Here is a 22,965-nt window from a genome sequence, read left to right as displayed (position 1 = left end):
ACCAGGACTTGAGACCACAACGTTCCCAGCTCGATTCCACAGCTGGTACGTCCGCACACTTCTCTTCTCTTCGAGATATATCACTAGGGGTTCCCTTCTGGCGGGAGCTCAACGGAGCGCGGCTTCCCCCTGCGATGTCTGGCACTCAAGTGAGGTCAAGGTCCTCCAGAAGCGAGCCTCACGCCTCCAGCAAAATGTCCACATCTCCTAGCCCGTCATTTATCTATTTTCTTCTGCATTGCCCATAATCTCAAACTGTTACACATATCCAACCAACTATTTTGCATATGCGTTATCACCTCAATACTTGCTAGACCTTCTAGTTAGGTCAGGCTTGCTGAATAACTCTCAAGGAGGGAGACTCGTTTCTCCTGCAGGCTGAGATCATAACACTCCCCTCCCCTTATTTTTGAGAGTTATTCCAGTGGCAAAGCTCGGGATAATACATCCGCCACCACACTGTCTCGTTCTTCACCCCATATACTCTCTTAGGAGTCTACAATTAATTCGTTGCACCTTGCAACATCTGGCTCACAACTCGCCAGAAACATGATCTTCTCATAAACGATCTGACATATCTGGCACCTGTTGGCTAGGCTGTCCTCCTTGGACGCCTGCACTCCATCGTTCCACTCTACTTATTGTCTCCACCCCCCGTTTCCTCGTCTTCTCTTCACGTCCAGAGTCAGACATCTACTGTTTGTACCTCCTCTGTCGTCTTCACACCTCCATCTACTGCCGTTATACTTTCGTCTCCTGTCCTCATACTTCACTCCCTCGTCTTCGCTGACGATCCTCCCTTCCGTCTCCTCCTTTATCCGAGAGCTCATCCTGTTTGACCTCCATCGCGTCCTCGGCTTTCTTCTATTCATCCATGCTTGCATCATCATCCTCTTCTCACACCTCTCACCTCTATACAACTCCATTTCTTCTCCTTCAACTCTTCTTCGTTCCCTAAAAGTTTCTTCGGGCACTGTATTACATCCAACAGCACTCGACCGTACATGTCGCTTTACCTCTCCTAGAGTGCTCGTAGGCATCTCTCCACACATACTGTCTCTTCTCCTTTCATTTTCCCGGCTATTACTCTTCTTCACTATCTCTCCTCCACGTTTTCTGTGAAACATATCAACTCCTGACACCTCAAACAACTTAACTCCACTATCCCTATGCCTCTGTGCTCGTGGACCACTTGACGCTCTACTCCCGTCCTCAGTCTGTCCACATCTTTCCTCATTCCTACTCAGCACAGTTGCATTCACCTTCCGACCCTCAATTTCAGCAGTCTGGGCTTTACTCAGGTCAACTCTCTCCACAGTATTCTTCTTCGGCTGGGCCATCTTCACTTTTGACCTCACCGAGACTTTATTTTCCTGGGCTGGACCTTCATCAAACAGCCATGATATATCTACATCGATATCTTCCACCGGTTTAATCGACACTGTCTCACCTTCTCCAGTGTCTTCCTCGTCGGCCACCTCTGCCTTCATCCCTACCGAGACAGGGTTTTCAATGGCTTGGCGGTAACCTGACTCATCTCCTCGGATGTCAGTCAGGTTCACACTCTCAGGTGTCCCACCCGTGCCGTGACCTTCTGGGCACTCCTCTGGCACAGTCTCCGCTATGACTCTTGGCAACACCTTTGTCCCGCACAAGTCATTCCCCAGGATCACTTGGACTCCTGGAACAGGTATGTCAGGGCACACTCCCAACATCACCTCTGCCGACACATATTCCGACCTTAGCTGGACAGTACATACGGGCATGTCACTCTCAGACAATAACCCATATACTTTCATCCTACTCCTGCCAGCTAATCGTCGATCATTCCCAATCAGGCTTCTCGCAATCAAGCTCTGATTAGCTCCGGTATCTCTTAAGATACCAACTTCTACCTCAGGTTGGCTTCCTACACTGATCCAACCTTTGCTCATGAACGGCCTATACCTCTCGTTCACTAAGTTCGCTCTCTGTGGTTTGTCTCGGAACACATTAGTATATTTGCCTCGGGGGTCACACATGGCCAGGGTCACAACTCTCTTGCCCTGCCGACAATCTCGCATCACGTGACCCAATCTGTTACAATTGTAACATCTCATCTGGGAAAAGTCTCTTCTATATGTACCAGAGTAGCTCTGACTCTGCCCACTCACATGAGAGTTCCTCGGGCCAGACGTACTACTCGTACTCTGTGGAGCTTTACTGGACTCTTGATTTCCAGGATAACGATTAGTTTCTCGTTTAGCTCCTCCATCTTCACTTTCAGACGAAGTACGCGACCTACTCTTCTGAGTTTTAGGGTACTTACTTTTATCTGCCCATTTATCAAAATTTTTCTCACCCCAGACTCTTCTGGGTCTTTCATAATTTCTTCCTCCCCAGACTCCACTGGGTCTGCCATTGCTGCGTCTCGCCTCGCTTCTTACTCTGTTCTCCCTTAAGCTCTTGTATGCTTCAGTAATCATATCCGCCCTATCTGCGGCATCTTTCACCTCCATTATCCCTGCTTCTTGGATCTTGAACTTTGTTTCAGGATGCATCATCTCCAGGAACTTCTCCATGACCATCAGTTGCTTTAGGTCAGCGTAAGATCCAACTCCAGCAGCCTCAATCCACTTCTGGAATCGTCTTTCCAGATCTCTTGCTGTCTCAGCAAACGTACACGCTCCAACTTTGATCATCTCTCTGAAGCGCTTCCTATAAGCTTCTGGGGTTAGCTGAAACGAGCGCAATATGCTGCTCTTTACTGTGGCATAATCCTGGCACTCTTCCAGTGACAATTGGGTGTATGCCTCCCTGGCTGCACCGGTCAATCTTAACTGGACCAGCTGGGCCCATTCCTCCTGTGGCCACTCCTTGATACTGGCTACTTTCTCAAAATGCTCGAAGAAGCTCTCTGCCTCTTCGGGCACATCTGTTGGGTGTGATACCTGGGTGGTGCTCTCTGGCAACCCATGTTCAATCCTTTGCTCAGCCAAGGTTCTGTTCGCTTCTATCTGCATTTGTTTTGTTCTCTCTTTTTCTTTTTCCACCTCTAGCCTTGCTTTCTCTTTTTCTTTCTCCTGTTCCAACTCCAGTTCTCTTACTCTGGTTTTCTCTTTTTCTTTCTCCACCTCTAGTCTTGCTTTCTCTTTTTCTATTTCCAGTCTGGTTTTTTCTTTTTCTACTTCCAGCCTGGTTTTTTCTTTTTCCTTCTCTGCTTCATTTTTCATCTGGAGTTCTAATTTCATCTTTTCCAGCTGGAACTGTCTCTCCTTGTCCTCTCGTTGTTGCTGCATCTGGAGCTCTAACTGGAATCTCTCCAAGCTCCTATTTCTCACTTCATCCTGCCCATCATCCTCCTTTCCACTTTCAGCTCCTTTTTGGGCTCCTTGCTCTGCCGCTTCATTTTTGGCTCTTAACTGCCTCAGGATCTCATCCTTCATCCCAGCTACTTTAGATGCTTTCAACCTAATGCCACATTTTTCTGCTATTTGTTTCAATTGATCCCTCGTGCAACCTTCCAAGTCCTCAGGCTTGCCTGACTCCACAAACGCTTGCACCTTATCCATCTTTGTCCTGTGAGTCTTCCCAAGAGAGAGAGTATACACCTGCGTTCACACAGTTTATCTCAGCAGGGGTGTACAAATCCACTCTTGGACAGGGTGTGGGTGTGTCAGTTCACTCTCCCGGACACAGGCCCCCAATTTATTATAGACTGTGGGTTGGTTAGTGTTGTCGTCGTCGATCCTTCTCTATGGACAACCCAACCCACAACTCGGCAGAGTGCTAAGTGTTGGAGTCGCATCCCCTAAACGTGTGACGTTGAGCCCCTCTCCAAGAGCCAGAAGCGCCAAGGGTGATCTCCTAGTATAAGCCAACCCGTTCTCGAAATTTAATAAGTCAATATTGACTTATTAAATATGTGCATAGGTGACATACTTAACATAATAGATACCCTTAAAAAGCTTCATAGAAAACACCGACCTTACCTAACCTTGTTAGTATCTTAAGATAAGCATCTTATTGCTTCGTAATTACAATTATTACTTAACCTATACCTATTATAGGTTAGGTAATAATTGTAATTACGAAGCAATAAGATGCTTATCTTAACATACTAAGTAGGTTAGGTAAGGTCGGTGTTTTCTATGAAGCTTTTTAAGGGTATCTATTATGTTAAGTATGTCACCTATGCACATATTTAATAAGTCAATATTGACTTATTAAATTTGCGAGAACGGGTTGGCTTATACTAGGAGATCACCCTTGGCGCTTCTGGCTCTTGGAGAGGGGCTCAACGTCACACGTTTAGGGGATGCGACTCCAACACTTAGCCTCGTTGTCACGTGCACACACCCACTCGAGCCGCTGTGACTCCCCACTCTCTCCTTATGAGATATGATCTCCTCAATCCCCTATGACTTACTAGTATTACCTCTTACCCTGTCCACAGCAGTGGTTCTTGGTTCTTTCTCTCTCTCTCTCCTTCTTCACTACTTCCTGGGAAGCCTCACTAGGACAAGGGCAAACACCAGCAAATTGTGACACATTTACTGGACAAAGCACATACACGATACATACACACATATAATAATAATGAATCCTATACTCTATAATATCACAATCAGGTTGCACTCCAACACCATCAGAACTCTATTATCAGCTTATCAAGTGGTATCCTATCTCCTGGTTCACCACCTGATACTATCAACCACCTCAAGTTGATCAAGTCTACATACACTGTTGCACCATCAGCAAGATAATATACATATAGAAATTCAGCATTTGAATGCAATAACATATATCAGTATAAATGTTCATTGATACGCAACAATGATCAATCGATCACTGTCAGTCCTGGAACGCATACATCTGTAGGTAATCAAGCCTACGATTGTAACTCTAAACTTCAGTATAAAACACTCCTTGACATAAGAATGCAAACAGTCACTCACCTCTCACTGCGTCTTGCACGCTAATGACAACCAAACACTATCAACTCCCTACTAGTAATCCACCAGAACTTCCCCTTCCACCTCTGGAAGTTCACTACCCTAATATCTTTAGGTTCTTCCGGGCTTCACTACCAGGATCCTCTGCAGCTCCTCCAGGCTGCTATCATGAAGTTTCCTTGAGCAACTACGGTGCTTCACCCTTCTGCTAGGGTCCTCCACAGCTCTCTTGGCTGCTACACCATGAAGTTTCCCCGAGCAAGTATGGTGCTTCTCCACCTCTACAGAAGCACGTGACACTCCTCTTCACTGCTGCTTCTCCTCATAGCTCGAGGTCCTCTGCTCCACTACCTTTGGAGTCTCATCAATTACTTCATCTGCTGGCTTCGAAGTTCTCAGCAACTTCTTCCCCAAAAGACAAACCTGCAACCCATCGACACTCCAATAAAACGTTCCCCTTTAACACATAAACAAAAATAACCACACAATATGCTTGCCTCAAACCTCTATCTGTTCTCTACATACAGTGAGAGTGGACTCCCCCGTTTTGGGCGGGTCCATACTCCACCTCGCCTGGCGGCGGTCCTCACTCACTGGGAGGTCTTCCTCCATCCGGAGCCGGGCTCCCTCAGTCGTCCGCCAGCGCTCAGAGGGGGCGGACGTCGCTCCGTGTTCCTCCCTCTTCACTCTCCTATTTCAGGCCTTCTGCCTTATTAAAACATGTCTAACTTATAAATAAACATCGCTACTGTCGCTGGGCACACGACCAAACTACAAGCAATCACTATGAACTGGCGTATATCGTGCTTACCACAGATTAATTGGTCGAGGGCGCTTTCCCTCTGACGGCGTCTGGTCAGGGCGCTCCCACGGCCCACAATAATGCTTCTGGGCGATTTAGTATCTGCTCGTCGACCAGGACTTGAGACCACAACGTTCCCAGCTCGATTCCACAGCTGGTACGTCCGCACACTTCTCTTCTCTTCGAGATATATCACTAGGGGTTCCCTTCTGGCGGGAGCTCAACGGAGCGCGGCTTCCCCCTGCGATGTCTGGCACTCAAGTGAGGTCAAGGTCCTCCAGAAGCGAGCCTCACGCCTCCAGCAAAATGTCCACATCTCCTAGCCCGTCATTTATCTATTTTCTTCTGCATTGCCCATAATCTCAAACTGTTACACATATCCAACCAACTATTTTGCATATGCGTTATCACCTCAATACTTGCTAGACCTTCTAGTTAGGTCAGGCTTGCTGAATAACTCTCAAGGAGGGAGACTCGTTTCTCCTGCAGGCTGAGATCATAACAATAGCCCGTCTCGCTTGTTGTTTCTCTTGGGCCTACTACCGTTATTAATGTTAGTTTGCACTTCAATGAGCTTGTGTGTCCGAGTACGTAGTGTCTGAGACAGTAATGTCTCTGATTAGCTCATCATTGTTCGTGAATATCAGGTCCAGCGTGTTCTCCTTCCTAGTTGGTTCTGTAATCTGCTGATTGAGCGAGAATTTGTCACAGAATATCATTAGTTCTCTGACCTGTGGTTGGTTATTTCCAGGTTGATTTCCTGCTATAATGTTATTGTTTACTATTCTCCATTTTAAACTGGGTAGATTAAAGTCTCCAAGGAAGATGATATCTGGTACTGGGTTTGCTAGGTTATCAAGGATATTCTCTATTCTGTGGATCTGTTCAGTGAATTCCTCAACTGTTGCATCTGGCGGTTTGTATATTAAAATAATAAGTAGATGAATATTTTCTACCTTAATTCCAAGTACCTCTACCACCTCATTGGACGAGTTCAGGAGCTTTGTGCATGCCAGCTCCTCTTTAATATACAGACCTACTCCTCCACTTAATCTAATTACTCTGTCAAATCTATATAGATTATAATTTAGGATCCAGATATCACTATCCATGTGGTCTGTTGTGTGGGTTTCTGTAAATGCACCAAATATTGAGTTCGATTCTATTAGGAGGCCATTTATGAACTTAACTTTATTTCTTGATTTTGGTTTCACGCCTTATACGTTTGCAAATATGAAAGATTTCCCACATTGTGTGTCACTTCTGGTGGGCTTTGGTAGTCCCCCCCCCTCTCCACCCAGGTCCAGGGTGTGTTTCGTCCAGTTTTGGTATTAGTACGGGTTTTGTGTGGTGTAGTACCACTGTGCACTTGTTAATAATTTGTATTCCAGTCATGAGGGTATCTCCCTTCCCTTCTGTAATCTTGCAGTGGTTCCATCTGACTGTTCCTCTTTCTTACATGTTCTACTCTGTTTCTGCCTTCCTCTAAAAAATTTCCAGTAGTGTCATATTGATCTTCCCGTCTATAACGCTGTGTACCTCTCACATGGAATTCCGGACACAAAAGATTGTAGCATTTTTAGTCTCTAGTTGAAAATTTACATAATTTAGGGTGGAAGTATCTACACTCTGTTCCAAAACGGCATGTACCCCTCGCCAACATGTTCTTGTTCGAGGATGCAGAAAAGTGCATTTTGCTCCAAATTTCCCATATTTGCATATTCCTTGTGCATAGAATTTGAAAATATTTTCAGTTTTTACTTTTTTCAGGGTATTTATACCTGTGCCTGTCTTGTCTACCTCTTTATTGGAGCCATCTCCGTCTTTCATCCCAATTCCTTCATTTATGAACTCTTTCTCACTGTTGCTCTCATTGTTTATATTACCTGGCTCTGTAATATTGCTGATGTTTATATTTTCATTTTCAAATCAATCAATTAGACCTGTCAATAAGGGAGAGACAATTATCATGTACAATTTTTATCAATAGGACATATAAAAATGTATACAATTATAGATTAGATTAAATCCCTTCCTAATATTCTTAAAGTTCAATATGTAAATAGCTTCACATACATATAATTTTAAAGCCCTTCTACATTTTATAAATTAGGGTAAATTAGGTTATGTGATAATATATTCTTACCTTAAAAATAGCATAATTTCGAGGTTGGGGAGGGGTTAAACCCAGTTACGGGTTAGGTTAAGAAAAATTAGGTTATGTTAATGGTATGGTTATAGTGAATAATACCGCTTTCCTAAGAATATAATGTAAAATAGAGTCCAGATTCCAGGTATGAGAAGTTACATTAAGGTTGGTTGGGTTAAATTAATGTAGAGGGGCCTCGTAGCCTGGTGGATAGCGCGCAGGACTCGTAATTCTGTGGCGCGGGTTCGATTCCCGCACGAGGCAGAGACAAATGGGCAAAGTTTCTTTCACCCTGACTGCCCCTGTTACCTAGCAGTAAATAGGTACCTGGGAGTTAGTCAGCTGTCACGGGCTGCTTCCTGGGGGTGGAGGCCTGGTCGAGGACCGGGCCGCGGGGACACTAAAGCCCCGAAATCATCTCAAGATAACCTCAAGATAGGGAAAAATACCCAATAATAAACAAATTATAAAACACAGTTTAAATGAGCACTGACAAAGGTATTAGAGGTTACTGAACCAAGATCATGGTAACAGATGTTAGGTCCAGGGCGGTTGAGTTCATGTCCAAAACAACACTTTTCTAAGAATATGTTATATTAGAGGTTAGGTCAAGGCAGTTTGGGTGCTCGAGTTGAAGTCCAAAACAACACTTTTCTAAGAATATGTTATATTAGAGGTTAGGTCAAGGCAGTTTGGGTGCTCGAGTTGAAGTCCAAAACAACACTTTTCTAAGAATATGTTATATTAGAGGTTAGGTCAAGGCAGTTTGGGTGCTTGAGTTGAAGTCCAAAACAACACTTTTCTAAGAATATGTTATATTAGAGGTTAGGTCAAGGCAGTTTGGGTGCTTGAGTTGAAGTTCAAAACAACACTTTCCTAACAACAATGAACAAAGATCAAGACAGGTTAGATACAGGTCAGTTGGGTTTACATCCAAAATGAACACTTTCCTAAGAATATCTCGTATTAGAGGTTAGGTCCCAGGTGGTTGAGTTGTGCAACTATGAAGAAAGTGGCCAGAAACAACACACTTCTAGAAATATATATGCAAAAATGAGCTCTATCCCTGGGTGGATTGAATGTTGGATATAGACGTTAACAGCTCTAACAGTTAAATTCAGCTTGGGTTTGTTATAATTAGGCTAAATTTTGTTGGGTATGCTTGAAATTTGACTCAATTTAGATGGGAATAGGTTAAATTTTGTTAAATTTAATAAAATTTAGCTTTAGTGGCGTTAGATTAGGTTGAATTAGGAGAGGGGACTGGTTGTTGGAAACAACTGGACAGATACAACACTAACAGCATAGGAGGGTATTAAGTATGGGAGTAGGCTATGCAAGGACTGGATGTTGGATATAACTAGTCAGAGATAACTCTAACAGAGTTGAATGTGTTGAATATCGGGTAGGATGTGTGGTAATTGAATGTTGGAGTTAGTCAGTCAGTCTCGGTACTAATAGAATTGAATTGTATTGGGATTAGGGTAGGATGTAAGACGAATGAATGATGGACATAGCAAGACACAGTACTAACAGAGTTGAATGGTGCTGAGAATAAGGTAAGCTGTTTTGCAATTTGATGTTGAAAACAGCTAGATGGAAGAAGTCTTAACAGAGTACAGTGGTGTTAAGAATGGGGAAGATTTCATGGCAAATGAATGTTGGAAATAGACAGAAAATGAATTTTGATCGGATAAGTCAAACTGTTAAATTTAGTAAAATTTTCCTTTGGTTGTGTTATGCACAGGGTAAATTTGGTTGAATTTACTTAAAGTAGGCTAACTTTGGATGGCATAGGATAAATTTAGCTTTAGTTATGATAGGTTAGGCTAATTTTGGTTATTATTATTATAAATTGCTAAAACTTATTAATATGCTGGGAGAAATGGCTTTTGATGAATGAAAAATAACAAATAACATCACTTGCTATAGATCACAGTGTAGCATGTTTCAACTATATAGTGAAGTTTTTATTTATTTATATATACAAGAGTTGTTGCATTCTTGTACAGCCAATATACGCATCGCGTTTCAGGCAAGTCCTTAATCCTATGTTCCCTGGAATACGACCCCTGCGAAGAATCGTTTTTACAACCAAGTATCCATTTTACTGTTGGGTTAAACAGAGGCTACAGTGAAGGATTTGCGCCCAGTAAATCCTCCCGATACGAACATCAAGTCAGGATACGAACCCAGAACAAAGTGCTTGTGGAACGCCAGGCGAGCATCTTACCACTACGCCACGGAGACTACAGTATTGTGATATAAGATAGGGTGTATAATATCTTAGGGGCAAATGAACTAGCTTGTTTGGGAAATAGCATAAAATCCGGGTCCGGTGCTGGGCCCTTATCGGGATGCCCAGGTGCTTCCGGTCCCGTGGTGCTCGTCCACTGTCTGGGTATCGCGGGTGAAGGAGTTTGTGTATAGGGTGCCGGATAAGATGTCTCAGCCGAGGCCACCGCCTGGTGGCCGGGTGCCCGATGACACGTGGGTGATTTGGGAGGCGTACTGCTTGCGCTTTCTGATATACAAGTTCCTGGAGAAGTATTAGTTCACGTCTGATCAGCTGCCGCCGTGACCTCGTCGCCCCGCCCTACAGTGCGGGGAGTCTCTCTCTAACGTCCCCCTCTGTTTTCGTCGCCACTCCTCTCTCTATGACCTGTCACATCTAACACTTTTGACTTGCTTCTCTTCCTTAACGTCAACGCGTCTCCCTACATTTGTCCTGGTGCAGTCATCGGGAGGGTAAACCCTTCATGCAAACTGCACCTATTTTCGTGAAGAAGAAGAGATATTTTTCTGAGTTTCAACAAGGTTTCACACTAATTTGGCTATTGAAGCGTGATGCATGTATGTTCAAAGTGAAGTCCCGGTGCAGAATGAAACTTGTCGTACCCAAGCGGCTTCGCTAGCGCTGCCGTGTCCAACGGTTTGCTATACGAATGGACCAATAGGAGGAAAGCACAGGTGCCTACTCCAATAACAATACAGTTCAAAACTCAACTAGGTCTATGACGTCATGAAAATATACTGGCTGAGATCTAGGCATTTGGTGACCTGACCCAAATGGTCGTGTGATGTCACCCTGACTCCTGGCTCAATGACACGGCCATGAAACACTGAGTTTCTAGTGAAGACTCGTTCAATTGGCTCTGGTTCAACGGATACCAGGCATGCAATGAACCTTGCAATGGAATTTGCCTGCCAAGCTAGAGAGCTGTCCATAGACACCCGACAATGCAGACTAAGGTCCCAGACCAGAGACTCCAACAGAGTGCCTCACGTGTTCATGGCGACCATGTGCCTCACGTGTTCATGGCGTCCATGTGCATCACGTGTTCATGGCGACCATGTGCATCACGTGTTCATGGCGACCATGTGCATCACGTGTTCATGGCGACCATGTGCATCACGTGTTCATGGCGACCATGTGCGTCACGTGTTCATGGCGACCATGTACCTCACGTGTTCATGGTGACCATGTACCTCACGTGTTCATGGCGACCATGTGCCTCACGTGTTCATGGCGACCATGTGCATCACGTGTTCATGGCGACCATGTGCATCACGTGTTCATGGCGACCATGTGCGTCACGTGTTCATGGCGACCATGTACCTCACGTGTTCATGGCGACCATGTGCGTCACGTGTTCATGGCGACCATGTACCTCACGTGTTCATGGCGACCATGTGCATCACGTGTTCATGGCGACCATGTACCTCACGTGTTCATGGCGGCCATGTACCTCACGTGTTCATGGCGACCATGTACCTCACGTGTTCATGGCGACCATGTACCTCACGTGTTCATGGCGACCATGTACCTCACGTGTTCATGGCGACCATGTGCCTCACGTGTTCATGGTGACCATGTGCATCACGTGTTCATGGCGACCATGTACCTCACGTGTTCATGGCGACCATGTACCTCACGTGTTCATGGCGACCATGTGCATCACGTGTTCATGGTGACCATGTGCATCACGTGTTCATGGCGACCATGTGCGTCACGTGTTCATGGTGACCATGTGCATCACGTGTTCATGGCGACCATGTACCTCACGTGTTCATGGCGACCATGTACCTCACGTGTTCATGGCGACCATGTGCATCACGTGTTCATGGTGACCATGTGCATCACGTGTTCATGGCGACCATGTGCGTCACGTGTTCATGGCGACCATGTGCGTCACGTGTTCATGGTGACCATGTGCATCACGTGTTCATGGCGACCATGTGCATCACGTGTTCATGGCGACCATGTGCATCACGTGTTCATGGCGTCCATGTACCTCACGTGTTCATGGCGACCATGTGCATCACGTGTTCATGGCGACCATGTGCGTCACGTGTTCATGGCGACCATGTGCGTCACGTGTTCATGGTGACCATGTGCATCACGTGTTCATGGCTACCATGTGCATCACGTGTTCATGGCGACCATGTGCGTCACGTGTTCATGGCGACCATGTACCTCACGTGTTCATGGCGACCATGTACCTCACGTGTTCATGGCGACCATGGGCATCACGTGTTTATGGCGACCATGGGCATCACGTGTTCATGGCGACCATGTACCTCACGTGTTCATGGCGACCATGGGCATCACGTGTTTATGGCGACCATGGGCATCACGTGTTCATGGCGACCATGTACCTCACGTGTTCATGGCGACCATGTACCTCACGTGTTCATGGCGACCATGTGCATCACGTGTTCATGGTGACCATGTGCATCACGTGTTCATGGTGACCATGTGCGTCACGTGTTCATGGTGACCATGTACCTCACGTGTTCATGGCGACCATGTGCATCACGTGTTCATGGCGACCATGTGTATCACGTGTTCATGGCGACCATGTGCCTCACGTGTTCATGGCGTCCATGTGCATCACGTGTTCATGGCGACCATGTGCATCACGTGTTCATGGCGACCATGTGCATCACGTGTTCATGGCGACCATGTACCTCACGTGTTCATGGCGACCATGTGCATCACGTGTTCATGGCGACCATGTGCCTCACGTGTTCATGGCGACCATGTACCTCACGTGTTCATGGCGACCATGTGCATCACGTGTTCATGGCGACCATGTGCCTCACGTGTTCATGGCGACCATGTACCTCACGTGTTCATGGCGACCATGTACCTCACGTGTTCATGGCGACCATGTACCTCACGTGTTCATGGCGACCATGTACCTCACGTGTTGCACTAAGTAGTTACTACTAATTTCTTCAGGTTGCCACAGAAGATCTGCCAGAAGTATATAATGTAACTAATGCAAATAACATCCTAATAAGAGATATTGTATGACTTATATAATTATTTAGATTCATATGAGAGGCTTATCCTATTTTGGTTGTACGACAGCCTCAAGGCCAGTTTGTACAACCTATATTATAAGGCCCTGTAATAACAAGTAAATAATTTAGCAAACCGGTAACGAGGAACTCCCGTAATGATGAGGTTGCAGCAGTAGATGAACGACAAAATGGTTCGTTTTGAGAGTATTAACGATACTACTTAAGGTGTGTCCTCACAGGAACGTATATAAATTGCCCGAAATTTAAATCTGCCCGTATATAAATCTGCCCGAAACGCTTTGCGTAATAGTGGCTTTAGGCATTGTATGTACTAGCTCCTATCTATAAAGCCAACAAACTTTGTAAAATCTCTTTATGTATGTACCTTTGCCTAAATAAAAATTATTATTATTATTAATTATTATTATTATTATTATTATTATAAATTCACAATGGCGTCCTCCATCCTACACCGGTCTAGTGACGCCACTTGAAACCGGCTAAATGTTCGTCCCATTTATGGAGAAAGGCGTTGATTTGATTTATTATTTTATTTTATCCATTCATAGAGAATATGTTTTTTTATTCTAACGCTAGACTAGTGTTTTATTCTAACGCTAGCCTAGTGTTTTATTCTAACGCTAGACTAGTGTTTTATTCTAACGCTAGACTAGTGTTTTAAATGATTATTCTAACGCTAGACTAGTGTTTTAAATGATTATTCTAACGCTAGACTAGTGTTTTAAATGATTATTCTAACGCTAGACTAGTGTTTTAAATGATTATTCTAACGCTAGACTAGTGTTTTAAATGATTATTCTAACGCTAGACTAGTGTTTTAAATGATTATTCTAACGCTAGACTAGTGTTTTAAATGATTATTCTAACGCTAGACTAGTGTTTTAAATGATTATTCTAACGCTAGACTAGTGTTTTAAATGATTATTCTAACGCTAGACTAGTGTTTTAAATGATTATTCTAACGCTAGACTAGTGTTTTAAATGATTATTCTAACGCTAGACTAGTGTTTTAAATGATTATTCTAACGCTAGACTAGTGTTTTAAATGATTATTCTAACGCTAGACTAGTGTTTTAAATGATTATTCTAACGCTAGACTAGTGTTTTAAATGATTATTCTAACGCTAGACTAGTGTTTTAAATGATTATTCTAACGCTAGACTAGTGTTTTAAATGATTATTCTAACGCTAGACTAGTGTTTTAAATGATTATTCTAACGCTAGACTAGTGTTTTAAATGATTATTCTAACGCTAGACTAGTGTTTTAAATGATTATTCTAACGCTAGACTAGTGTTTTAAATGATTATTCTAACGCTAGACTAGTGTTTTAAATGATTATTCTAACGCTAGACTAGTGTTTTAAATGATTATTCTAACGCTAGACTAGTGTTTTAAATGATTATTCTAACGCTAGACTAGTGTTTTAAATGATTATTCTAACGCTAGACTAGTGTTTTAAATCATTATTGATATTTTAATAGAACATTTTCTGGTGGCGTGGCAATCATTTCTTGGTTTTTCTCCGATAACATGACACAAGTCTAATATTATTGGCATGGGTAAATAAAATAATTTGTGTTAGTATGGGTTAATTTGTTAGTATAAGAACAACAACAGCTGCATTTTGTATTAAAGATTATTAAAGGATGTCTTTTTTTTTCCAACAAGTCTCCTACAAAGAACGTCGCATTTCGATCGTGTGCATTACAAAATGCCAAAAGTTGTCGTAATAGAACTGGTGTACAAACTAGCAGACTTACCAGCACCCAAAAATGGACCCTACACAGACTGGTCAGAAACTTCCTGAAGAACAGACAAGTCACCCCTCTACTTCATGACGAAAACGGCAGCAGTTTTCTCTCCAACAGCTGGGGCCAGATTCACGATGCCAGTTACGCAAGTACTTACGAACGTGTACATCTTTCCTCAATATGTGACGGCTTTGGTTATATTTATTAAACACTTTGCAAGCATGAAAACTTTCCAATCAACTGTTTTAATTGTTATAAACAGCCTCCTGGTGCTTTGGAGCTCATTAACTGTTTAATAATTTTAAACAAAGCCGCCAAAGGCTGAGAAAAGATGAACAGGTTTGTAAGTGCTTGCGTAACTGCTTCGTGAATCGTGCCCCAGGAGTCCCTAAAGGGACGTGTCTGAGCCCGGTGCTCTTCAAGATATTCGTAAATGACCTGCCCCAACCCGGAATACAGGGACACCATCATCGTCCAATTCGCTGGCGAGTAACCCACGTAATAAACTCTAACCCAAGTATCCAAGCAATCAAACACGCTACGGTCACACGAAAAGCGAATGTAGAACTCGCCTGGACTGCGAACTGGGAAAGGAAATGGAGTATCACCACTAACCCAGACAAGATCTAGATGAGCACGTTCAGCTGTAAACAAATCCACAAGGGCCGTGACGAGGATTCGAACCTGCGTCCGGGAGCATCCCAGACACTGCCTTAATCGACTGAGCTACGACAGGGTAAAAGGGTTGAAACCGAAGTTCTACTGAACTTACTGGATCCCGTAGCCTCTCCGAGGCATAAAACCAGTAAGTACGGGATCCAGTAAGTTCAGTAGAACTTCGGTTTCAACCCTTTTACCCTGTCGTAGCTCAATCGATTAAGGCAGTGTCTGGGATGCTCCCGGACGCAGGTTTGAATCCTCGTCACGGCCCTTGTGGATTTGTTCATTTGATGCATCACATTAGTGTGATCTCTGTGTGTGACGGTCAGCTGTATGGCCTACACAATCGAAAATGAAGGTGGGGTACGGATCAGGGATGAACCCATAGCCATCTCAAGTTCCAACACAGTGCTCGTGTACAACTTCAACAGACTACTCAACTCCAAGGCCGCGCCTCGAGTATCCTTACATCCCCGGAACCTCTCCAACAAGACCAACACACTGAACATCCAACGGGACCAAAAAAAAACCACTCCGCTTTGCGGCGGGCCTGTCGCTGACGGACAGGGTAGGGATAGACCAGATCCATAGAGCTCTCAAGATGATGCCAATAAATATCAGGCTCAGCTACTTGGCAAGAAAGCAGCTATACTGCATGAAACACCTGTACGTCCCAGAAAATGAGGAATCCCACGAAGCAATCAACGCAGCCAGAGACTATGAGATCCAGGAGCGGCCGCACAGAACCAAAAGAATCACTTCGACAAAAAGTGATCAGACACATCCACGACCAGACCTTCCCGAGACCTCAAATACTGAGCGGACTGCCAGAAGACCCCAGATAAGTTATTTATTTAATATAAATATGAATCATCTGTCCATCTGACCTCATCCCACCGGGATAATTCTACTCATCCCGGAGCCGATTTATTACAAAAAATAATAAAACCAACAATAAAAACCTTTTTGTTTTGCAAGCAGTGCAGAACTTAGCCTGATGTTGCTAAGGTCAGCCTCCTGAAGCGACCACCACCACCGGCTCAAGGAAACCAGACACCCACACTAGCCACTCCAGCCAATGCGTCGACAACACTAGAAAACACATGCCCAAACTAACTCACACAAACCAAACAAACGACCCACACCTCATGCCAACCCATGGTGGATAGGCCACCGAACTTTCAAGCCTCCTCTCTCCCCACCCAAATCCTCTTCCAGAATTTCACCTCCCCATCCTTTCCAAGCCTTTTGGACATCAACTCGGAAATCGGCTCGTGAAAGTGATTTCTGATTACAGTCTCTTACAGATTACAGTTTCTGATGATTACAGTCTCCGTGGTGTAGTGGTAAAACACTCGCCTGGCGTTCCGCGAGCGCTATGTCATGGGTTCGTATCCTGGCCGGGGAGGATTTACTGGGCGCAATTCCTTAACTGTAGCCTCTGTTTAACTCAATAGTAAAATGTGTACTTGGATGAAAAAACGATTCTTCGCGGCAGGGGATCGTATTCCAGGGACCATAGGATTAAGGACTTGCCCGAAACGCTACGCGTACTAGTGGCTCTACAAGAATGGAACAACTCTTATATATATATCTCAAAAAAAAAAAAACATTACTGTCCCGTTGTCTGTTTAGGGTCCTCTGGCTAAGTCTGTTGTGTTAGGAGAGGATACTTTAATTTGACTGTTTTCTTGACGTTAGGAACCTTAGGAGGACGGGTTGGCTCACCTGGGTAGTCGTCCGGGGTAACGTTGACGAAGAGGGACAGACCCAGACTCTCGCCCATAACGATCTGGTTGTGGTCGGCGGCGGCGTAATAGGTGATGCACTTGCCCATATTGGTGGGCATGGATACGAACAGCAGGCAGCAGGCAGTAGTGTCCAAAGTGAGGGTGCCCACTACACACCGCAGTACCAGCTCCTCACACCTGCCATGAGGCCAAGAGGAAGATACTGTTACGATGAGGCAAGTCATCACGGCTCTATTTATTCCTCATGACAAATGCCCATTGATGTCGATACAACTGATTACACTAATTTATGTTATGTAATTTATGTTAATATATGATAAGGCATCAATAATGCGTTATTCCTGTAAAAGTGTTATTTTAAAAACAAAAAAGATGGGACTTGACAGTTCTGACTTAAAAAGATGGGACTTGACAGTTCTGACTTAACATTACGATCCACACGTCAGGTCCTCAATCAAAAAGGAAGTGTGATTGCGTCTTGAAATATGTCTGAACGCCAAATATCAACCTGATGGGCTGGAAGCGTTTAATCTATATTGGGATATTGTGAGTTGACCCCACACTAAATTTATCTGATGACCCAGTACCCAGATTGTGACTTCAAATATTGTATGAGTTCATTTATTTATAATGCATTACACATCCATCCTGTAGTCGGTAGTGGACCCCACATCCATCCTGTCGGCGATAGTGGACCCCACACCCATCCTGTAGGCGATAGTGGACCCCACACCCATCCTGTGGGCGGTAATGGACTCCACACCCATCCTGTAGGCGATAGTGGACCTCACACCCATCCTGCGGGCTGTAGTGGACCCTACACCCATTCTGTGGGCGGTAGTGGACCCCACACCCATCCTGTGGGCGATAGTGGACCCCACACCCATCCTGTGGGTGGTAATGGACCCCACATCCATCCTGTGGCCGATAGTGGACCCCACACCCATCCTGTGGGTGTTAGTGGACCCCACACCTATCCTGTGGCCGATAGTGGACCTCACACCCATCCTGCGGGCTGTAGTGGACCCCACACCCATCCTGTGGGCGATAGTGGACCACACACACCTCCTTACCTGGATCTTACCTAGAGATGATCTCGGGAGTTCTTCTACTCCCTTGCTCGGCCTGAGGCTAGGCTCGACTAGTGATAACTTTGTCCAACAAGCTGTTGCTTGCAGCTGCCCGCAGGTCCACATATTCACTACAGCCCGGTGGGTCCGGTACTTTTATTACAAGAACTTATCTAATTGGATCTTGAAGAAGTCCACTTTTGTTTCGGCAATATATCTAATACTTGCTGGGAGGGTGGACCTCTGGTGTTCACACAACTGGTGTGGACCTCTGATGTTCACACAACAGCTGTGGACCTCTGGTGTTCACACAACAGGTGTGGACCTCTGATGTTCATACAACACCTGTGGACCTCTGATGTTCATACAACAGGTGTGGACCTCTGGTGTTCATACAACACCTGTGGACCTCTGATGTTCATACAACAGGTGTGGACCTCTGGTGTTCATACAACACCTGTGGACCTCTGATGTTCATACAACAGGTGTGGACCTCTGGTGTTCATAAAACACCTGTGGACCTCTGATGCTCACACAACAGCTGTGGACCTCTGATGTTCACACAACAGGTGTGGACCTCTGATGTTCATACAACACCTGTGGACCTCTGTCTTGTGCTCTCGCACAAGACAGCACATATATGACTTATTGCTTATAGTCACTATTTCGCCTATAAATAAGTATATATATGTGACATATTCCAAGCCATATTTTTTCTCAAGGCACTAACTTTTTTTCTCAGTTTTATTAAACAATAGAGATTTTATACAAAATTTGACAATATCCTGAGTTACTTTACAATTTATTTAAATATTTTAGTTTATTATTTTTATAAAGCTGTAAAATCATTATAAGTATAGGTACAGTACTAATTGTAATATCTTAACATACTAAGAAGGTTAGATTAGGTTATGGTTTTCTATTCAGCTTTTCAAAGTAAACTCAAATATTCACAATAAATTAGTATGTCACATATGCTCTTATTCATTAACAAGATATTGGCTAAAAGCAAGTGCGAGAACGGGTTGCGGGTTTTTGGGGTGCTCCTGGTGTGCCCTCAGACATGGTGGGTGGCTGGCTTCTGGTCTGCCGGGGGTGCTCCTGGTGTGCCCTCAGACGTGGAGGGCGGCTGGCTTCTGGTCTGCCGGGGGTGCTCCTGGTGTGCCCTCAGACGTGGAGGGCGGCTGGCTTCTGGTCTGCCGGGGGTGCTCCTGGTGTGCCCTCAGACGTGGAGGGCGGCTGGCTTCTGGTCTGCCGGGGGTGCTCCTGGTGTGCCCTCAGACGTGGTGGGCGGCTGGCTTCTGGTCTGCTGGGGGTGCTCCTGGTGTACCCTCAGACGTGGTGGGTGGCTGGCTTCTGGTCTGCCGGGGGTGCTCCTGGTGTGCCCTCAGACGTGGTGGGCGGCTGGCTTCTGGTCTGCCGGGGGTGCTCCTGGTGTACCCTCAGACGTGGTGGGTGGCTGGCTTCTGGTCTGCCGGGGGTGCTCCTGGTGTGCCCTCAGACGTGGTGGGCGGCTGGCTTCTGGTCTGCCGGGGGTGCTCCTGGTGTGCCCTCAGACGTGGAGGGCGGCTGGCTTCTGGTCTGCCGGGGGACACTGGATGACTTTTGCGTTTTAGTTGGAGGCCGAGATTTTGGTTTTGCTCCCCTGTGTTCTCTGTGTGGGGCGGGGCCGGTGCTCGTCACCCTGAGGGACTCCTGGGGCGGGGCCGGTGCTCGTCACCCTGAGGGACTCCTGGTGCGGGGCCGTTGCTCGTCACCCTGAGGGACTCCTGGGGCGGGGCCGGTGCTCGTCACCCTGAGGGACTCCTGGGGCGGGGCCGGTGCACGTCACCCTGAGGGACTCCTGGGGCGGGGCCGGTGCTCGTCACCCTGAGGGACTCCTGGGGCGGGGCCGGTGCTCGTCACCCTGAGGGACTCCTGGGGCGGGGCCGGTGCTCGTCACCCTGAGGGACTCCTGGGGCGGGGCCGGTGCTCGTCACCCTGAGGGACTCCTGGGGCGGGGCCGGTGCACGTCACCCTGAGGGACTCCTGGGGCGGGGCCGGTGCACGTCACCCTGAGGGACTCCTGGGGCGGGGCCGGTGCTCGTCACCCTGAGGGACTCCCGGGGCTCCCCAATCATCTGCTTGTCTGTGTTTGTTGGCCGCATGGCATAATAGTTTCCAGTGATTGGCGTCACTAATTTCGCGATTAGGCTTAGTGTTTCATCTTTCCGGGCTTCGCAATTAACCCTTAACGGGTACGCCAGGGAGCATCCGATCCCATGATCGTCGTTGTTCCTAAATCAACAACACACCACAGTCAAGGAGTCCTGATTCAACCTTGACGACGAGCGGACGTCTGGACATCACCTCCGCCTGTGAGCTGCCTGACTACGTTCTGTTTTCGCGTTTTGGCTTTGCAACTGCCGTTTGGCGTGCCTAATCAACGGTCCGGTTGTACGACGTCTGGCGCCTTGGGTCACGGGATTGTTGATAGATTTTGTTGTTGTTGTTGTTGACGTGTTTCTGGCTGGTTCTCTCAGCGGGGTGATGGTATCCGGCGCCGGCTTGGCCAAGAGGTGCTGGGAGTTGGTGGGTCTTGGTGGGTCTTGGTGAGCTCCTGGTGTGCCCTCAGTCGTGGTGGGCCACTGGCTTCTGCCTGACAGCTCTGGATGACTTTTGCGTTTTAGTTGGGAGCCGAGTTTTTCGTTTTGTTACCAGTGTTGTCTGTGTGTGGGGCGAGGCTGGTGCTCGCCACCCTGAGGGACTCCTGGGGCTCCCCAATCATCTGCCTGTCTGCGTTTCTTTGCTGCCAGGCATATTAGTTTCCAGTGATTGGCATCATTCGTTTCGCGATTCTGTTTGGCGTTTAACCCTTTCCAGGCTTCGCGATTAACCCTACATGGGTACGCCGGGGCGCATCCAATCCCACGATCATTGTTGCCCCTAAATCAACAACACACCACAGTCGGACTCCTAGTTCAACTTTGACGACAAGCGAACGTCTGGACACCTAGGGCAAGATTCACGAAGCAGTTACGAATGTACTTACGAACGTTTTTCTTCTTAGCATCTTCCTAGCGGCTACATCGGTATTCAGGTAGGCATTTATGTATGAAAATCTTCGTAAGTAAACACCGTCAGCTAAGAGTGGTCTCGACCACTCGCAGCTTTACATAAACTGTATATAACTCAATTTTTCTCTACTACACAACACGGAGGATTGATTTTATTATAATCAAACATTTTAACTAGGTAGTCTCATCAAGAAGAGTCCTTCGTGTTAGCTATATATGAATTTTCTGCTTGAAACTTGTAGTAAATATGTCTTTAATGATATTAGAATTAGTTTTATAATAGCAAGATATTATACCAGTAATTATTAAGCAAATAAACACTGATGAACATGAAATATGAGAGGTGATGATCCCGGGCTGGTAAGAGCATTTACTATCACCAAATGCCTCTGTTCACCTAGCAATAACTATAGCTAGGGGGTGTACCTTAGCTATACATACCCATTTTTTAACTTATTTTGTTTAGTTTTATTTTGAAATTAAATCTGGGTGAGACATAAAAGAAAAATATGCTGCACAAATGATGTTAGGTAAGGAGAAGGGTAAAAACTTCAAGAACTTTTACCATTGAATACATAGGCCTATAATTATGACTATCTTATCTTCTTAAGGTTATCTTGAGATGATTTCGGGGCTTAGCGTCTCTGTGGCCCGGTCCTCGACCAGGTCTCCTTTTTGTTACACATCCCCAGGAAACAGCTGTCTAACTCCCAGGTACTTATTTACTGCTTAGTAACAGGAGCATCAGGGTGAAAGAAACATTTTGCCCATTTGTCTGCCTCCACCGGGGATTGAACCTGGAACCTCAGGACTACGAATCTGAAGCGCTGTCTACTCAGCTGTCAGGCGCCCGACTATATGGACTATTATGGCCTGTTAAAAAAGAGAGGGGGAAGCAGGGGTTCAAGACCTCTTCCAGTTACACAATTTGGCTGTGTGTAACAGTAAGTAAGTATCAAAAGAAGGCACCAACCCAGGAAGGCTATGTAGCAGTAAGGCAGTGAGGTGTGGCAGCTTCTTATTTGAGGAATGCTTATTTTATTTACCTTATAAGCTGAGGCAACTTATTTCATTTGAGGAATGATCAGCTGATTCCTCTACATTTAGCGCGGAACAAATCTGTGTCCAAGACCTCTTCCTGTTACACAATTTGGCTGTGTAACAATAAGTAAGTAATAGTCAACAGAAGGCACCAAGCCGGGAAGGCTGTGTAGCACCATTGTGTGTAACAGTCAACCATTTTTTTTTTTAACAAACAATGCACCAGTATGGTAAAACCAATCCTGTCAGCTGTAAAAATATTGATGCAGTTATTTAAATAAAAAATATAATGAAAGAAATATTTGTTTTTTTTATCCTATCTTTATGTACTATACAGTATATCCAAGGAAGTGAACAATTGAGACATAATGCACAATTTAATGAAGGATTCAAAAGAAATATGACTATTACATATTAA

General features: G+C 45.4%; 1 protein-coding gene across 1 annotated transcript in view; it reads right to left on the bottom strand.

Moving 5' to 3' along the window:
• LOC138353791 (uncharacterized) overlaps positions 1-17,502 on the bottom strand; it is a 104,650-nt gene extending 87,148 nt beyond the window's left edge. Inside the window, exon 1 of the mRNA XM_069307196.1 lies at positions 17,358-17,502. Coding sequence (XP_069163297.1) covers positions 17,358-17,478 — 121 coding nt within the window. The 5' untranslated portion in view covers positions 17,479-17,502. The remainder of the gene's footprint in view (positions 1-17,357) is intronic.
• Between the last annotated feature and the right edge of the window lie 5,463 nt (positions 17,503-22,965).

The sequence above is a fragment of the Procambarus clarkii genome, chromosome 59 (assembly GCF_040958095.1).
Source record: "Procambarus clarkii isolate CNS0578487 chromosome 59, FALCON_Pclarkii_2.0, whole genome shotgun sequence".
Lineage (NCBI taxonomy): Eukaryota > Metazoa > Arthropoda > Malacostraca > Decapoda > Cambaridae > Procambarus > Procambarus clarkii.
The sequence above is the reverse complement of the archived record's forward strand: the minus strand, read 5'-3'. Positions and strand labels throughout refer to the sequence as shown.